The 15766-nt window shown below is 34.3% G+C and overlaps 1 protein-coding gene across 2 annotated transcripts in view; it reads left to right on the plus strand.

Moving 5' to 3' along the window:
• The window catches only part of UNC5C (unc-5 netrin receptor C), a 339947-nt gene that overhangs the window by 176878 nt on the left and 147303 nt on the right, over window positions 1-15766 (plus strand). For both annotated transcript variants that reach the window (XM_072940307.1, XM_072940312.1), the window contains exon 2: window positions 10903-11124. In XM_072940307.1, the coding sequence (XP_072796408.1) occupies window positions 10903-11124 (222 nt within the window). The remainder of the gene's footprint in view (window positions 1-10902; window positions 11125-15766) is intronic.

Raw genomic sequence — 15766 nt, forward strand, 5'->3', positions numbered from 1 at the left:
TTTAGACTATCATTGATCATTGTTATTTTTAGGTCTTAATTGTGTCGATGAACATTGTACCCATAAACCAAGTATTCTTATTTTCAATGTATTTCCATAGATTTTATTTCCAGTTTCCAAAATTACAAATTTAATTCATATTCTTAATTTGGTGTTATTTCTCCTTCACTATCTCAGCCTAGTACTCTGATATGTTCAGTTTCCCTTACAGATGAATTCTGAATGCTTAAAAAAAATGATTGTATGTAAAACAAAATTAGCACACAGTTGAAATTCTTTGAAGCTGGGTTATGAGTAATTGAGATTCTTTTCTATCATTTTGCATATACTTGAGAATTTCCATCATAGTTAAAAATGTACACAGATTTTTGATAAGTAGATAGATATGGATAGATTATACCCTAATAATTCGAAATTATAACACATTATCTATGGAAATGACATTAATTTTCTTCATAATTCTTGAAACAAGTAAGCAATTTTAAATGTGTTCACTTCAACTGAGAGAAAGTTTTAGAGCCAACTGGATATGTGTTTGAGCCCAGCTGCAGTAAGGAATACAAAAATAATTGGGGCTCTCAAATTGCATTAAAGGATTTTTACAATTGAACAGCCAAGAATGGTTTTCTCTGGGAGGATTAAGAATAGATTTTTCGGTGATATTGAGATAAGCTTTGAAGAGTCAGTAGGGAATAAGGCATTATGTGCAGAGTGAATATATGGAAGTGAGAAAAAATTTTAAAGCTATGTCTATGGGATATGGAATTACCCAATTTAGCTTTGGTAAAGTGGTGGTAAATAAGCTGAAAATTAAATTAATTTGGGGCCATATTTTGCTGAATACTGAAAGTTTCCAGTGGAAGCTGTTATGATTCCACTTTCTGTTTAGAAATGTTAACCTCGTGATGTGGTATAGATGCTATTGTGAAGGGAAAGTCAGGAACAAGCCAAACCAGTAACAAGGGTCTTGTAATGATTGCCATGAAAATGGAATGAGGACTTCAGCTGGAGTTCTGGTGATGAAGGGGACTAAGGGTTGATGGTAAGAGAGACAATGTAGAGGAGATTTCATGTGCTGTACGTGTAGGTGGGTTCACCTTGATGGGGAGATGGGACTCCACACTTGCTTTTGACTGTGAGAGTATTATAGGCAGAAATAAGCAGTTGAGTCAAAAGAAGAAGGTAGTTTTTGAGGGGAGATAAGCTTATCTGTTGTTGATGCTGAGGCTAGAGTGTTAAACAAAATGGGTAAAATTTCTGATTTCATGAAGCTTAGAGTTTTGTGAGAAGGGAAAACAAAATAAGCAACTAACTTAGTGAACAAGTTAATTTGAGATAGTGATGGGTGATAAGAAGAAATCAAATAACATGACATGTTCTTGGAGAGAGACATCAAGAGACTGAGATAGGGTGGTCAACAATCTCTCTCTGTCCAGGAGGCATCTTCCTGGAACCTAAGTGTCAAGAAGGAGAGGGACAATCTTTTCTAGAGAAACAGAGAGCAAGTGCAAAATGCCCTCGGGTGGGACTGCATTTGGTGTGTTCAGAGATACAATTACCAGTCTGTCTGTCCCGAGCTTAGCGAGGAAAGGACAGGAGGGTTGGAAAGGCGTCATTGAGGCTGGCAGCATCAGATCAAGCGGGTCCTTGTTGGCCTTGGTAAAGAGTCTAATTTCATTCTCAGTCAATGCAAAGGCATTGAAGGATTTTAAGAAGCACGCGGGTGGGGTAGAAGGTTGTATGTGTGTGACCTGATCTGATAATTGTAGCCAGAGTTATGGATGAAATGCCCAAGGGAGTGACTAAAGGAGAGAACCTGGTAAGTATCTCACCATATTCAAGCAGCAAAGAAAAAGAAGAAAGGTCAAAGAGGTAGGGCGGGGAGCAATCGAGTGCTAATGCACAGTCCCCAAGAGAGGAAGAAGTTTCAAAAAGGAGGGAGTGGTGCAATGAACCAAGTTTCAAAAGAAGCCAAGAGGTTGAAGAGGCCCCATCATCAGATATATCATATTATTTCCCACTCACCAAATGTTATAAATCCAACTTTGATTACTGAGGGAATGTATTTAGTCCAAAGCTGTGCACCCCTCATGATATATGGCATTTACACTTACATAGAAGAAAAAATTTTTTTGATATGAGAACTGGATCCATACTTATAAACACTGTAGGAACACCTTCCAAATATGTATATTTCTGTTGCATTTTGTGCAAGGATTTCTTCTCATGGTTTCTATTGATAAAGTTATTCCTATGTGCTTTTATTCTCTCCTGTAGAACTTCTTTAGGAACAACAATTAAAATGAAAAAAAAAACAACCCTGAAGTTCATGCCAGGCACTGGACTAGGTATCAGTTATGCAGAAATGAATAAGATATGCACTGTGCCTGACATTTGACCCTGCCTTCTAGTGGTGAAGAAATATAAACAGGAAGAAGAGGAGAGAGCAATAGGAGGTGATATGAGGGGTTTATGTCCAGGATTCAAAGTGTGGAGGCTTTCAGAAGAATGGATGTTTGGTAGCTGAAAGATGAGTAAGAGTTACAAAACACGATGGTGAAGTTGTGGGAAATGTGACGGCCAGGTTCATGTGTCAGCTTGCCCAGGCTACAGTTCCCAGTTACTCAATCAAACCCTAATCCAGGTGGTGTTCAGGGAAGCCTTAGCTCTGTTATTAGGCCTTTCAAAGGATGGAATCAGGCACACTCAGATTATCTGGATCATTTCTCTTACTCAAGGAAACTAATTTTGTACTTAATCACATCCAGTTAGTGTTTGATTGAGTAATTGGGGAATATATTCCTGGCCAGGTTACCACATAAAACTGACCATTCCTAGAGAGTATTCCTGGAAAGAGGTAAGCATGTGCTAATTGAATATAATGCTGAATTTTCAAATCTTTGTTGGAGTCTTTTAAACTACAAATCATACTTGTAGTTAACTAGTAAGGATTAACCTTAAGTTTATGTTGTCTTATCTATTAATTGTTTGATTTCTGTAATATTCTTCTGAGTGATCTTGTTTTATTCTTTAGATTCCTGACATTCAAAATAATAGTACAGGATTTGTAAATCTAACCATAAACAGAGAGTACGAAAACGGTGGAACTTTTTCCTTAATTCACTGTGTAAGTCTCTATACATATTAGCAAACCTGTCTGACATCTGAAAAGTAAGCACTTTAAAGTGAAAGTCAAGTACTAATGAATTATAAACACGTTATTTACAAAATCAGACTAGAAGACCATTTTTATTATAAATTCAGATTATCATACATTTAATATCTTTTATTTCACTATTTCTTTTATAAGAAAAATTCCATTGAGAGATAAAGTGCAGCTTCGGCTATAAGAGCTAGGACGGTCCTGAGATATAGAAGATGATCCACAAATATTGATTTTTGAACAAATTTTGAGTAAGAGAGTAAACTATTTTAGTTCAAAGTCAAGGGTCACAGAGATCAGAAAGTTAGAGCAATGGAAAAATAAGAGAAAAATGAGATGAAATGAGGCAGAATGAAATAAATGCTATGTAGCTACAAGCAACACGGTCTCTGAATACAAGTTTTAGTGGAGTCATCTAAGTCTTTGTGAATCAGTATCAGTTTAATTTAGTGAAGAAGCCTGTAGTGGTTCTTCTAGGCTGAAGCAATAGGTTACACATGGGATTCTTTGATTTCTTCATTTTTTAATTTGAGTACACATTACTCAAAAACATATTAAAAGATAGAAATTATCCATAATCTAGCATTTGAAAAATCTGCTCCAAATAGAAGATACAAGTTCTCCCTAAAGCTCTCCAACTCTTCTCCCCAGAAGTTATGACTGTTAACATTTTTGAGCTTTGGCTTCTTAGCTATACCTTATGCCTCTTTTTGTGATTTATCCATGCAGCCATCTACACACACACACACACACACACACACACTTCTTTCTCTCCTCTCTCCCTCCTTTTGTCTTTCTCTCTTTTCTTTCTTCCTTAACAAAATGTGGCATTATTCTATACAGATTGGTTGGAACCTTGTTTTATTTGCTCGAATAATGGATGCCCTTCTAGTTTAGTACATACAAAGCTGCCTCCTTATTTTTATTTTTATTGGTGAAGCAGTGTTCTGTTGGAGGGATATATCATGAATAATTATCTAACCATTCTTCAGTTAGTTGTTAGTTGTTCTTAGTATGATTTAAATAGTTAATTCCATCTGACTTTTGTTGTAATAGATCATTTTTTAAAAAATAAACAATGCTGCAGTGAACATCTTTGTATATATTTACATTTTGATGACATGTCTATAACATGGATTCCAAGAAATGGGATAACCTATTTGGAGGGACGCATAGGTTTAATTTTTTTTTATGTTGTCAAATATTCTCTATCATGATGCCAATTTACACTACAGCCAGTATATGTAAATACACATTTCCTCAACACCTCATCAATCATTTAGTATTTTTAGCTAATATAATAAGCAAAAAAACTTACCACTTTACTTTACATTGTATCTATTGTTATTTGAAGAAGGGAGCAAATGTATCTTTGAAAAAATTTTCTAAGAGCATGGTACATAGACCACATGGCAGAAGTAGAGATTGTATGCAGGAAAACACTTAGGAAGATTTTATATTAGTAAAAAATCCGAAATAATAAAGGCTTAACCTGGGGCAGAAGGAGGTGCCTCTCTTGCACAGATAAGTGCATGTCAAATAGCATGCTGACTTCATGTCAATATTAATAATATATGGGCATTATTTGGATATTATTTCTTTAAAAGCTGAGAAAAACGTTTTTCTTTTGGAGTTAGAAATTGTGCAGTAACTCCAATTGTGCAATATATGTAAGGCATTATATATTCAGCTACTTAAATTTAAATGATAAGTCCATTAATATGTTGCTTGAAATATACACCATAGTCTTTGTCTTCCAATGGATATTTTAATCAAAATATTAAAAATAAGCTGGAGTTTCATTCAAATAGTTAATTCCAGTTGCCTTTTTTTGTAATATATCACGAATTATCTCTCTGATGGATGGGCAGCCAAATGCAGATAAAATTAGCTTTGCAGTCATTCATTTTAAATTGCTTTTTGAATCATTTGGAAGTAAATTCCATTTCAGAAGAATACGCTTCAGGTCTCAGACAAAGAGATAATAGTCCTATATTTTATGATGTAAGCAATGATAGTTTAAGTCTTATGATTCAGAAATATAGAAACTTATATATTAAGTTGATGAGAATTAAGGCTTGATATATAGTAATAAAACCAGAAACTTAGAGCTTCTGAGATTGATGTTCATAGCATAATATTTCCTGTCAAGAATTAGGGGGAATGAAAGTCTATAAAAATAATACATGGTGCAAAGTTTTCTCTTCTTGTATGTAAATGAAAAAATAAAAGTCTGTATGAGATAACAGAAAGGGAAATGCTGAGATTTACCTGATATCAAGATAAAAATGACAATATCATTGTTGGGTAATGGTAGAAAGTGGAAAATTAAGTCAAATGTTAGGGGACAATAAAATGAATAATAATGTTACATCTAAATCAAAAAGGCAATTGCAGCTTTACGTTAATACTGAATTCAATGTACAGAATAAAACCAACTTTGGAAATTTTACTTTGTTAATCTGAATGAACTCTAAGTAGAAAATTGTTTAGCGATTTAATTAATCAAGTCATTTTGCCCAAATAACGTAATGCAAGCCATAGCTGCATCTGGAGTGTGCCTTTATACAACACGTGATAATTTAGGATAACTGTGGCATGGTGTCAGAAATAACTTCACAGTCTGAAGCTACTATTCACAAATTGAGTTCCTATCATCTCCCTGAAGACTTCAGGAGGCTCTATGGATATTTATATAAAGAAATAAAGTAGTAAGAGGATGCACTCACTATTCTCCCTGGCTGAAAAATCAAATTGTTCTTTCATAACTTCAAGTTTTACAGCAGGACCTTACTAGTATCAAAAAGCTAGTTTATTTCTGTAGTAAAATGAATTGCATGCTAGGAACTGATCTCAGTAAACAGTCCACCAGTTCAAGGTAGAATCTCAAATCTTATTTGTTATTCTCACGTACTAAACAGCCCTCTAGTGCCCTGAAAAAGTTAACCTTGGTGTGGCAGGGATTTTACTTGTTCTGGATCAGGCCCATGGATGAGCACTGGAGTACATCCAAAGGGAAAGCCAGGAACAGATAAAACCACACACTTTCCCTTGTACACCATTGCAAACTCACTTGCTTAAAGAATTGATCAGCGCCTGAGTTTCTCAGTCTAAAAAGCCATGTCTTCTGGAAAACATCTAATCATTGTAAGAAGCTGGGAAATATCAAATAAGTTCTGAAGTGAATATCCCCTAAAAAAGATGTAATTTCAGTTCTCAGACTTCACATGAATGCTCAGCTAACTGACATTTGGAGACAGGGCCAGCTTCGGGGGTGTGTGACCTGTGCTGTCACATAGGACCTGTGCTTGATTTAATGCTCTGCTGTCACCATCTCAGAATTCTTAATACATTTTTTACAAAGATCCCCAAATTTTCATTTTGCACCAGGCCACAAAGACTTCATAGCCAGTCCAGTTTGTAGATCTTACTATTGTTATGACACCTTATATTTGTAAATGAATTTGAGGCACTAGAAACTCTAAAATATCTTGTGAATCTGTTAGGAATGATCAAAATTACCGTTAATGTAAGATTTTTATTGACCTCCTCTGAGTGCCTGGCACTATATTAGAGTTACGGAAAATAAAAATGTAAATGATAGTGTCCCGGTCTTCAAAGAGCTTTCATACTGGTGTTAAGCATTGTTATGTATACTTCTGGCTTTTGAAAATGGGGAATAGTTGGATAACTCTGGTGGCCAAAACTGAAACGTAGATTTCTCCATATGTGAGAGGCAAATCCATAGTGTGGGACAGCTAACTGTTCAGGAAGAGGTATTAGTAGAAGATCATTTGCAGATGGTAACTTTTTCCATATTAAACATACATGGTATTTGAGATGATCACTTTTTTTTTGTTAAATACATATAGATGTAACCATGCTGGATTTTTAAGTACTCATTTTCCTTATAATTTTGGATAAAGAGAATTGACTTGCTTGTTCCATTTTTTAAAATTACTCTAGAAAAAGTACGATGAAATTTCATAAAAAGGCAATGTATGAAATAATACTGACACCATTTTTTGTCTAGAGTAAAGAAAGTGTTCTCTTAGTATACTGAACCTGATGGTGGGTAAGTTGTTATCTGGGCCAATTTCCATGGTGGGACATGATACCCAGGCCATCTGTTGCAAAGGAAGAGGGGAAGAATTTCACAACAGCCTGTGAACCCACTGATAATCAGCCCATTTGCACCTTGTCATGTCTATTTCAATGTACATGTTTTACTGACTCAGGGCCTTGAAAAATTATCTTTATAAATATCATTCTTACCCCCGAATTGAGTACTAGAAGTGATGTACCATATTTCCCAATGTGAATTAATCTAGAGCATAGACTTAAATATACTGTATATGTATTATAGGAAATACTAATAAACTCATATGCTGTGACTGGTTGAGGCATCTCTTTAGATCAAATTTAAGAGAAGTGGTTCATACAGAGACTAGAATGATATATTAAAGAAATACTGGATTTATGATGTGATGAAAACTCTTCATATGATAGAAATCGTTCCTAATAAGTTACACATTAAGTGTTATTTAACAAACACCTTGAAAAATCAACACTCTATGAAGCCTCAAACCAAGACATGGAATTATTTCTCTTTCTTTGTAGTGATTCTTTTGTCTTAAAATTCAAAATGAAGGAAATGCAAAATTAGTTTGTCCATACATTTTCTAAATACATCAAATCATTGTTTTTTTCCAGGACTTAACAGAGCCCAAAACACAAATGTGACTTTTCCTAAACTTCCATTAGTCTTCCCAGTAGTTTACAAAGAAATAATCAGAAGAAAAAAATTTTTTGAAATGACTAAAGCAGGTTGTATCATTTCATTCACATTTTAACTTAACTGAGGTCAGGGATGAAGTGAAGAATAAAGAGATACATGCTTTGGCAAGGCAGGGTCGTCAGTTTTCAGTGCTTCTCTGTCTTTCTGTATGATGTGAATGTATAAGTACTTTTGCTACATTATTGAGTAAGCTGGGGTAATAGACAACCATCTGATATCTTGCAGTCATCATTCCTTCTAAAGGAGCATGTCTCACTTTCTAAAACAATGACTGAAAGGCTTTTCATATTTTGCCTGTGTGAAAAAATATAGTTATGAAATGCATACACATGTTGTATGTGTAAATATATATACCAATAGTAAAACAAAAAATCGAGTTGACCCTCTGCCTTCATGAGTAATATAATTAAAAACAACAGATAACATTTTACAAAACTTGAGTCTGATATTTTGTGGCACTTTATTGATTATCGCACTGTCCGTCATTATGTAAACAGTAAGTGCTTCAGAAGAGAAAAACAAGGAAAAATGAAATAAGGCCTTCAAGACATCAGCTTTGTGCCAATGAATCTGTCAACACCGCAGTTCCCCATTCCTTTGCCTTTCTGAACTATGTTTATTAAAGCAGTCTTAAGTGTTCTTGCATATTGAGTAAAGAAACTGAAATTGTTGGAAATGAGGTTATTCTTTTAGTAAGCTGGCAGTTTGGATCGTTGATGTTCAACAATGGAAACACCAGAAATCATGCCCTGCCAGAAGAAAGCAAATTAAAGAAGCATAATGAGAAAGCAAGTTAGAGACAGGAAATATCATTTACATTACAAGCTCAAGAATTTATAATTATGGAGCAGCTCTGAAAGCTAGTTTTGTCTGTGATGCAGGTGAAGCCAGTTTTACCGCAAAACAATTTGGTAGAGACCAGACTTCATTACTATCTGACAGCTGTCTCATGTCGTAAATTTAAAAAGTCCTAAGCCAGGTTTCTTAGTGGACAGTTGTCCCCTTTACCAATGGCTGTCTCCCAAAACAGGGTAACAACTGAATGAAGGACGAAATTAGTTCCAAGATAACATCTTAGCAACCAGTCTAAGATGGTTTTAACCAACACCATAACCTGTATTTGCTGCTGAAAATACGTACTTTTAAAGAACTTGTAAAAACTTTTAATTTTGGCCTCGGAGTTTTAACCTTATTTATTAGCCTAGGGTGCTTATTCAGCTTAGGGAATTAATAATAGTTTTGTTCTCCGCTATCCCTCATAGGAAGAAAATTATCATGCCTAACTTAATTCATAATATATTAGAAAGACTCCTTTTACTTTGACTTGCGTGAAATATGTTAATAGGGTTTTTAAAGGCACTTTTATTATTTTATGTTTTTATTAGGAATCAGACAGAATCCAAGTTAAAGAAAAACATACCTCAAAGTATGCTAATATCTCAAGTGGTTTTTGGGTTTTCCTTATTCAGTAGTGTTGGAACAGCAGGAGGGGAGCAATATGTTTGATAAATTTCAGTGCTATAAAAAATGAGACTATTCTTCATGTTAACACTCTAATATTATTAATATTCTAATGAGAATAGGTTTGACTAGTCATATAACACATATGATATCTGAGGTGTAGTTTCCAAATAAGACTAAATAGCATTGCTGGACTCTAGGCTCTACTGTGGATCTACTATTGGCTGACTTGATATTCATCTGTATTTCAAGTGCTGAAAATAATTCTAAGCTCAATAAATATTTTTGGATGATTTTGGATGAATGAATGAATATGTCATGAAGTGGCATCTTTTGAAAATAATGGCAGATTTGAATCTGAACTTAAAGATCCTTAATTCATGTTTCTAGTATTTCATCTTGGCTCCTTGCAAAGGATTTAAGGTTTACCTAAGAGACTTAAACTTTTCAGATGAACTTTTCTAATAAAATTGCTTTTGCTTTGTCAGCTCTCAAGGGTAACACTGTGTAGTGGGAGGTATAGTGCTATGTGGGGAAGATCACAGTTTTTGAGGGAGACGAAACCTGGGTTTTGATCCAAGTTCTGCTATTTACTACTTGTGTTCTTCGGGCAAGATAGTTATCCTCCTGGATATTGAGTTCTGCCATGAGTAAAAATGAGAATAATCATCTAAATCCTTAATTGAACAACCAATCAATAGACCTGACATACTGCCTTGTTCATAGGAGGCACTCAGATTACTTCGTTAGATGATTTACGAATCATTGTTACCAGGTCAGGTTTGTTTTGCCCAATGTGCAGCAAGCCAAAACACTCAGATGGTAAGGTTTGCAAGAAAGAGAGGGTTTATTTGCAAGGCAGTCAAGTGAGGAGAGGAGGAGCAAGTCTCAGAAACACCTCCCCAAAGGCAAAGGGCTGGGAGTTTTATGTGATGAAGTATAAAGAAGCAGGTTAGTCTGAGGCGTGGGAAGCGTGGGGAAAGGTGAGTGCAAAAGCTGCAGTCATTGTTATGAGAAGTTGTAACTAAGCTACAGGCGTCTGGTCATTCAAAAATGAAGGACCTACTTCATTTTTTTTTAAAGGCTCTACCAAAAACAAACAAACAAACAAAAAATGAAAGGGCTTAGCATGATGTGAGGGTGGAGTTTTTGGCTCTCTGACGTCAAAAAATCACCGAGCAGACACTTACACAAGCCCAGTTGGGAGGGTGAGTGGTCCTATCCAGTCTTAGCCAGCTCAGCTCAAACTAGACACAGCTGACTCCAAGTTTCTGGAAAACAACTCAGGCAAGCATCTTATTGTTTAGACTATGTGCCTCTTGGAGGACATGCAGGTTCTTTGTAGAGCTTGATTAGTGAAGGCAGGTGAAATGGATTTGACTAAAAATTACCCACGGTTTCATTATTTTTAAAAGAACAGCAACTAAAAGGCAAATGGCTACAATGTTTTGAATATTTTTCACTTTCTTTGTTTTACCAGACGATGACTTTTTTCATGAACTCCCAGAAACCTTTCCGTCTGATCCACCTGAGCCTCTGCCACATTTCCTTATTGAGCCTGAAGAAGCTTATATTGTGAAGAATAAGCCTGTGAACCTGTATTGTAAAGCCAGCCCCGCCACCCAGATCTACTTCAAGTGCAATAGTGAATGGGTTCATCAGAAGGACCACATAGTAGATGAGAGAGTAGATGAAACCTCTGGTGAGTTTTCCATTGCATTTGGACTGTTGTTTAGGATTCACTTATTCCTTTGGCATGTTGTCATTATTGTTCTTTCAATTATTGAAATTGAAAATGGAGTTAACTCTCCTTTGGCAAAAAGTTTTAAATCAGTTTGGTTAACATTTAGTGATCTCATTCCATGCATTTGAGAAGTACAATATGATGAATAACTTGACTTGATTCCAGTTGGACTACCTAGAATTAAAGCATGATTTATGCTTAAGAAGATAGATGATGAGAATGAATAGACTGAATTATGGTATTTATTTATTTAGTAAAAGACGCCTCTGGATTTCACTTGTATGTCTAGTCTGGTGTCAGGTTTAAATATCCTGGGATTGAGGAACATGGTAAACTAAGGATAAATGGTACTTGTTTACATGACTGTCAAAAGTTAATTCACATGCATAATTTCCCTTTGTGTATTTTTAAACAATTTGTAAACATTGTAGGTTTAAAGTATTCTGTGCCTTTAATTTATACCTAAAAATGAACCCTAATTACCTAACTCTTAGCAAAAGTTAGATTGAGAGTGATTAAGAACAGTGATACTGTGGATCCAGGAAAAGAAGTGGCGAGTGCAGCCTTCACTTGAGTGGGTCTTGATCAGAGAATCTTTGCTTCTGGCATTATTAAAACCCCTGACTTTATTGCTCTGTAAATATCCTTAACAGTAAAATACTAAAGGCATATAGAATATGAAGTAGATCTTCATAAACTGTGGGATTTACATTGGCAATAAAGGAAACTTTCTTGACAGCAAATTTTTATTCCACAGTGGGTAACTTAAGATAGTTGTAGAAACTCCTAGAGTTATTTTAAATCAGTAAGATGTATATCTTTCTGAGATGGTTTAAGGGTTTTTTTTTTTTCTCTCCAGCAGGGAGAATAACAATTTGAACTTTCAGATCCCTTCCAGATGTAATATTAAGACTTTACTATTCAATATTTCCAAGCTAAATAGTGATAGATATGATAAAAGTGAAAACATTTAAATATTTTTATTTTCTTTCATAAATATCTTTACATACCAAAATAGATAACATGTTTTCAAAATTCAATTGTAATTAATTCATATCTGTATCCAAATGTTGGACTGAGGAGGGGCAAGCAGTGACCAGCATCTGAAGGAGATCTGCACTCAATGTCTCTGACAATAAAGAGCTCTTAGGTGATGGTACATAAAGAAATAGAACAAACTATAAGAGGACCAAGAAGAGGCATCTTTTAAAAAAGCATGTGAAACACATACTTACCTACCAAAAATGGTCTTAGAAAATCAGGTGGCAGCTCTACTTAAGTGTTTGTCAGTTTGTGGATCAATATGCTCACTATGCAAGATGATGAGTGTAGAAATAACTGGTATCCAACTGTACAGTCACTTCCTTCAGGGAATTGTCCCACCTCTTGGTCTAATTACTCAGTAATAACTCCACCAGATGTCGTCGAAATCTCGAGGGAATTGAGTTTTATTTGTTTCAGCTCATTTATTTGTAATGACTTCAAACACACACATTTTAATAGAAAGAGGAAAAAGAAATCACAAAACTAAAATGAGAGTTATAAACATACTTAGGCTTATCTTTACTAAATTAATGAAAATGCTTATATAGGCAGATTATAAATAAAAACAAAACTGCTCTGATATTGAGTACCTCTACCAGCATCATACTATATTGGTAATATAGATGTGTGTGTGTATTTTTATTTTCTTTTTAAAAAGATATTTCCTTTTTATAAAGCATTGTATTTTTATTATGTCCACACAATGCTAACTAATATTGCATACACCAATGTTTAGAAATACTTCCTAAAGCAACTATAAATGAAAATATATGGCATATTTTCATTAACATTTAGGATGGGATAGATGAGAGCTAAGGAAAGATGTGACAGCTCTAAAACTTACACAGTTCTAAGATTCATAGATGGTGTAGAATGCAGTGTACCTTTTGTTGTCTTTTGTTTTCATCCAAAATTATGTGAGAAAGCTAGCAGCCAGGTGAATGCATTACCTTTAAATTTAGGAAAAAAATGGAGATGCCCACTACTAGCATTATTTGGTATTGCACTTAACATACTAGTCAATGCAATTAGATAAGACAAATAACTGAAGAACATAAAAATTATAAAGTGGGAAATGATCATTTGGACAAATATTATAATTTTGTAGATCTGGAGAACTTACATAGTTTCAAAGGAAAAAATTGAAAAAAAATCAAGACAATATAGCAAAGTGGCTGATAAAAGATATACATAACACATCAACTTTTCTAAGTACAGCAGATAGGCAATTCAAATTATAATGGAATAAAGTATGTCATTTACATCGATATTAAATGTGAATATACATTTATAATAACAATGTAAATGAAAAATGTAGATACAAAGCTAATAAGAAATTTGCAGAATTTTAGAAAAAATTTTTAAATCTACTGAGAGGTTAAAAAAATACAACTTGAATAAGTGGAAAGACATACTTTGTTCTTGGATAGAAAGACAATGTTTTTTAATGTTTGCTATTTATAAATGAATTCATAAAGGCACCAACATTGTATGAAAAATAATTTGTGAAAATAGCTGGAAGAATTCTGAAATAGTAGTGTAATAAGGGAATCTTAGCTCTTTATAAATATAACACTAAGGAAATTTTAAAAATTTAATCTTAGCAGAGAATGACACACAGATTAATGAGCTAAAATAGGGACCAGGGAATAAACATCTAAGGAATGTTTAAATGTGGTGAACATAGCTTTTCAACCCACAAGGTATGCAGTTGGAAAAGTTAAAAAATAAATGAAGCTTGGATTCTAGCTCATTCTTTAGAATGAAATACATTCTCGATGTTAGGGCCTAACATCGTCATCATCGTCATCATCATCATCATCATCACTACGAGATAATTTTGGCAATTTATTGGTTGGTTGGTTTCAGTGGTGATCAAAACCCTTTTAATGAAGACAAAACCCAGAAACTTTATAAGAAAGCATTATTAAATTTAAATATCCAAAGCAAGAAAACCACAAAAACCACGGGACAGACATATATTAATCAAAAGGCTGATTTAGTTAATATATAACTAGCTCTTAAAATATATTTAAGAAAAAGATCAGCAACCCACTAAAAAATCAAGCAAGTCATGCACATGGAGATGTAAGAAAAGAAACGTAAATGGTAAATATGCATTTTAGAAAATGTCAAGATCAAAACAGCGTTAGTATGCCGTGTTGATGAAGGGGTTGGGTAGGATGTAATCCATACTTTGTTGATGAGGTTGCAAATTGGTACAATCTCTTTTGAAGACCAATTTGAAAATACCTATCAATATTTAAATGTATATACTCCTTCACTTTGTAACTGCAAGTTTAGGAACTGTCTAAATATAAAATTCTCAGCGAGCACAAAGACCTGCAGACAACGTTGTCCACTGCATCCTTGTTGCAGTTATTATATCGAGGGCTATTTATCTCTAGGATGGAATACTTACCTGCTTTTTAAAACAATGAGGTTTTTCCACATATGAAGCTGTAGAAAAATCTCTCTGATAAAATTTGAAGCAAAAACCAAAGTACAGAACATTGCATGCAATATATCCTTATTGAGTAAGAAAGAGGATGCGCATATATTTGTCTGTGCACTGGTATTTTCTGGAGAAATAAACAACAAGCAGTTGACAGCTCAGAATCTGGGGTGGTTGGAGACTTCTTTTATCGTTTGATTTTTGTTCAGTCCTGTGAACGTGTTATTTTCATGATAGATAATGAAAGCTGAATTTTAAAAGCCCAAACTAGTTTATTGCATCTCTTTGCCTATTATCATAAATCTCCAATCTGTACAACTGCTGGGGTCAGCGAGGGGATTTGTAGGACTCTTGTATTAGAGTTCTTTGATTTCCTGTGAGATCAGGTAATTGTGAATGGAATTGAAATTGCACGCTTGGTTTTGGGGTTTTTTCCTCTGAAGTTAGATTCACCCAAAACTTTGGTCCTCACTTCTCTATTTAATATAATCTGAGTGTAGTTTTGTTGTGGGCCTTAGTGGTTCTTAATATCAAGAAATGTTCAAATACATTAAGTCTTGAAATATATTACAAATCAGAGAAATTTTCTTGGCATTTAAAATATCAAATTGGTTCTTAGATGGTAGGACGGGGAGAAGTCACTGCAAACAAGTTTGTTTTTATAGATACCTCTACCTCAGAGTAATGATATCTGGAAGTGTGTTAAGTGGCAATCAGATACATTGCCTTGCAACTAAGAAAAATCAACTGCATTCAGTAAAATCTCCATGAGAGATTTTTTCATTGAAAAACTACAATAAAACAACAACAAAAAAAGAACAAAAGTTTCTCTCCAACTCATAAAATTCTTCCTTTGAAAGTATGAAGGTATTCAGTGTGCTCTCTTTGCTCTGAAATATTAAGTGATTATTTATACTCACTGAGCAAAGCTATGCTATTGATCATAAAATGTACTGATTAAAGATCATTCATTACTGTTATTGTTTGCTTTTCCATTATTTAAACCACAGGTGCATTTCTGGCAAATACGTAATATAGGAAACAGAAAAGCAGAAAGCAGCGTATGTTAGATGGTTTAGAAATGTTCATTGTTCGAAAGCT

This window comes from Vicugna pacos, chromosome 2 (genome assembly GCF_048564905.1).
Source record: "Vicugna pacos chromosome 2, VicPac4, whole genome shotgun sequence".
NCBI classification, from domain to species: domain Eukaryota; kingdom Metazoa; phylum Chordata; class Mammalia; order Artiodactyla; family Camelidae; genus Vicugna; species Vicugna pacos.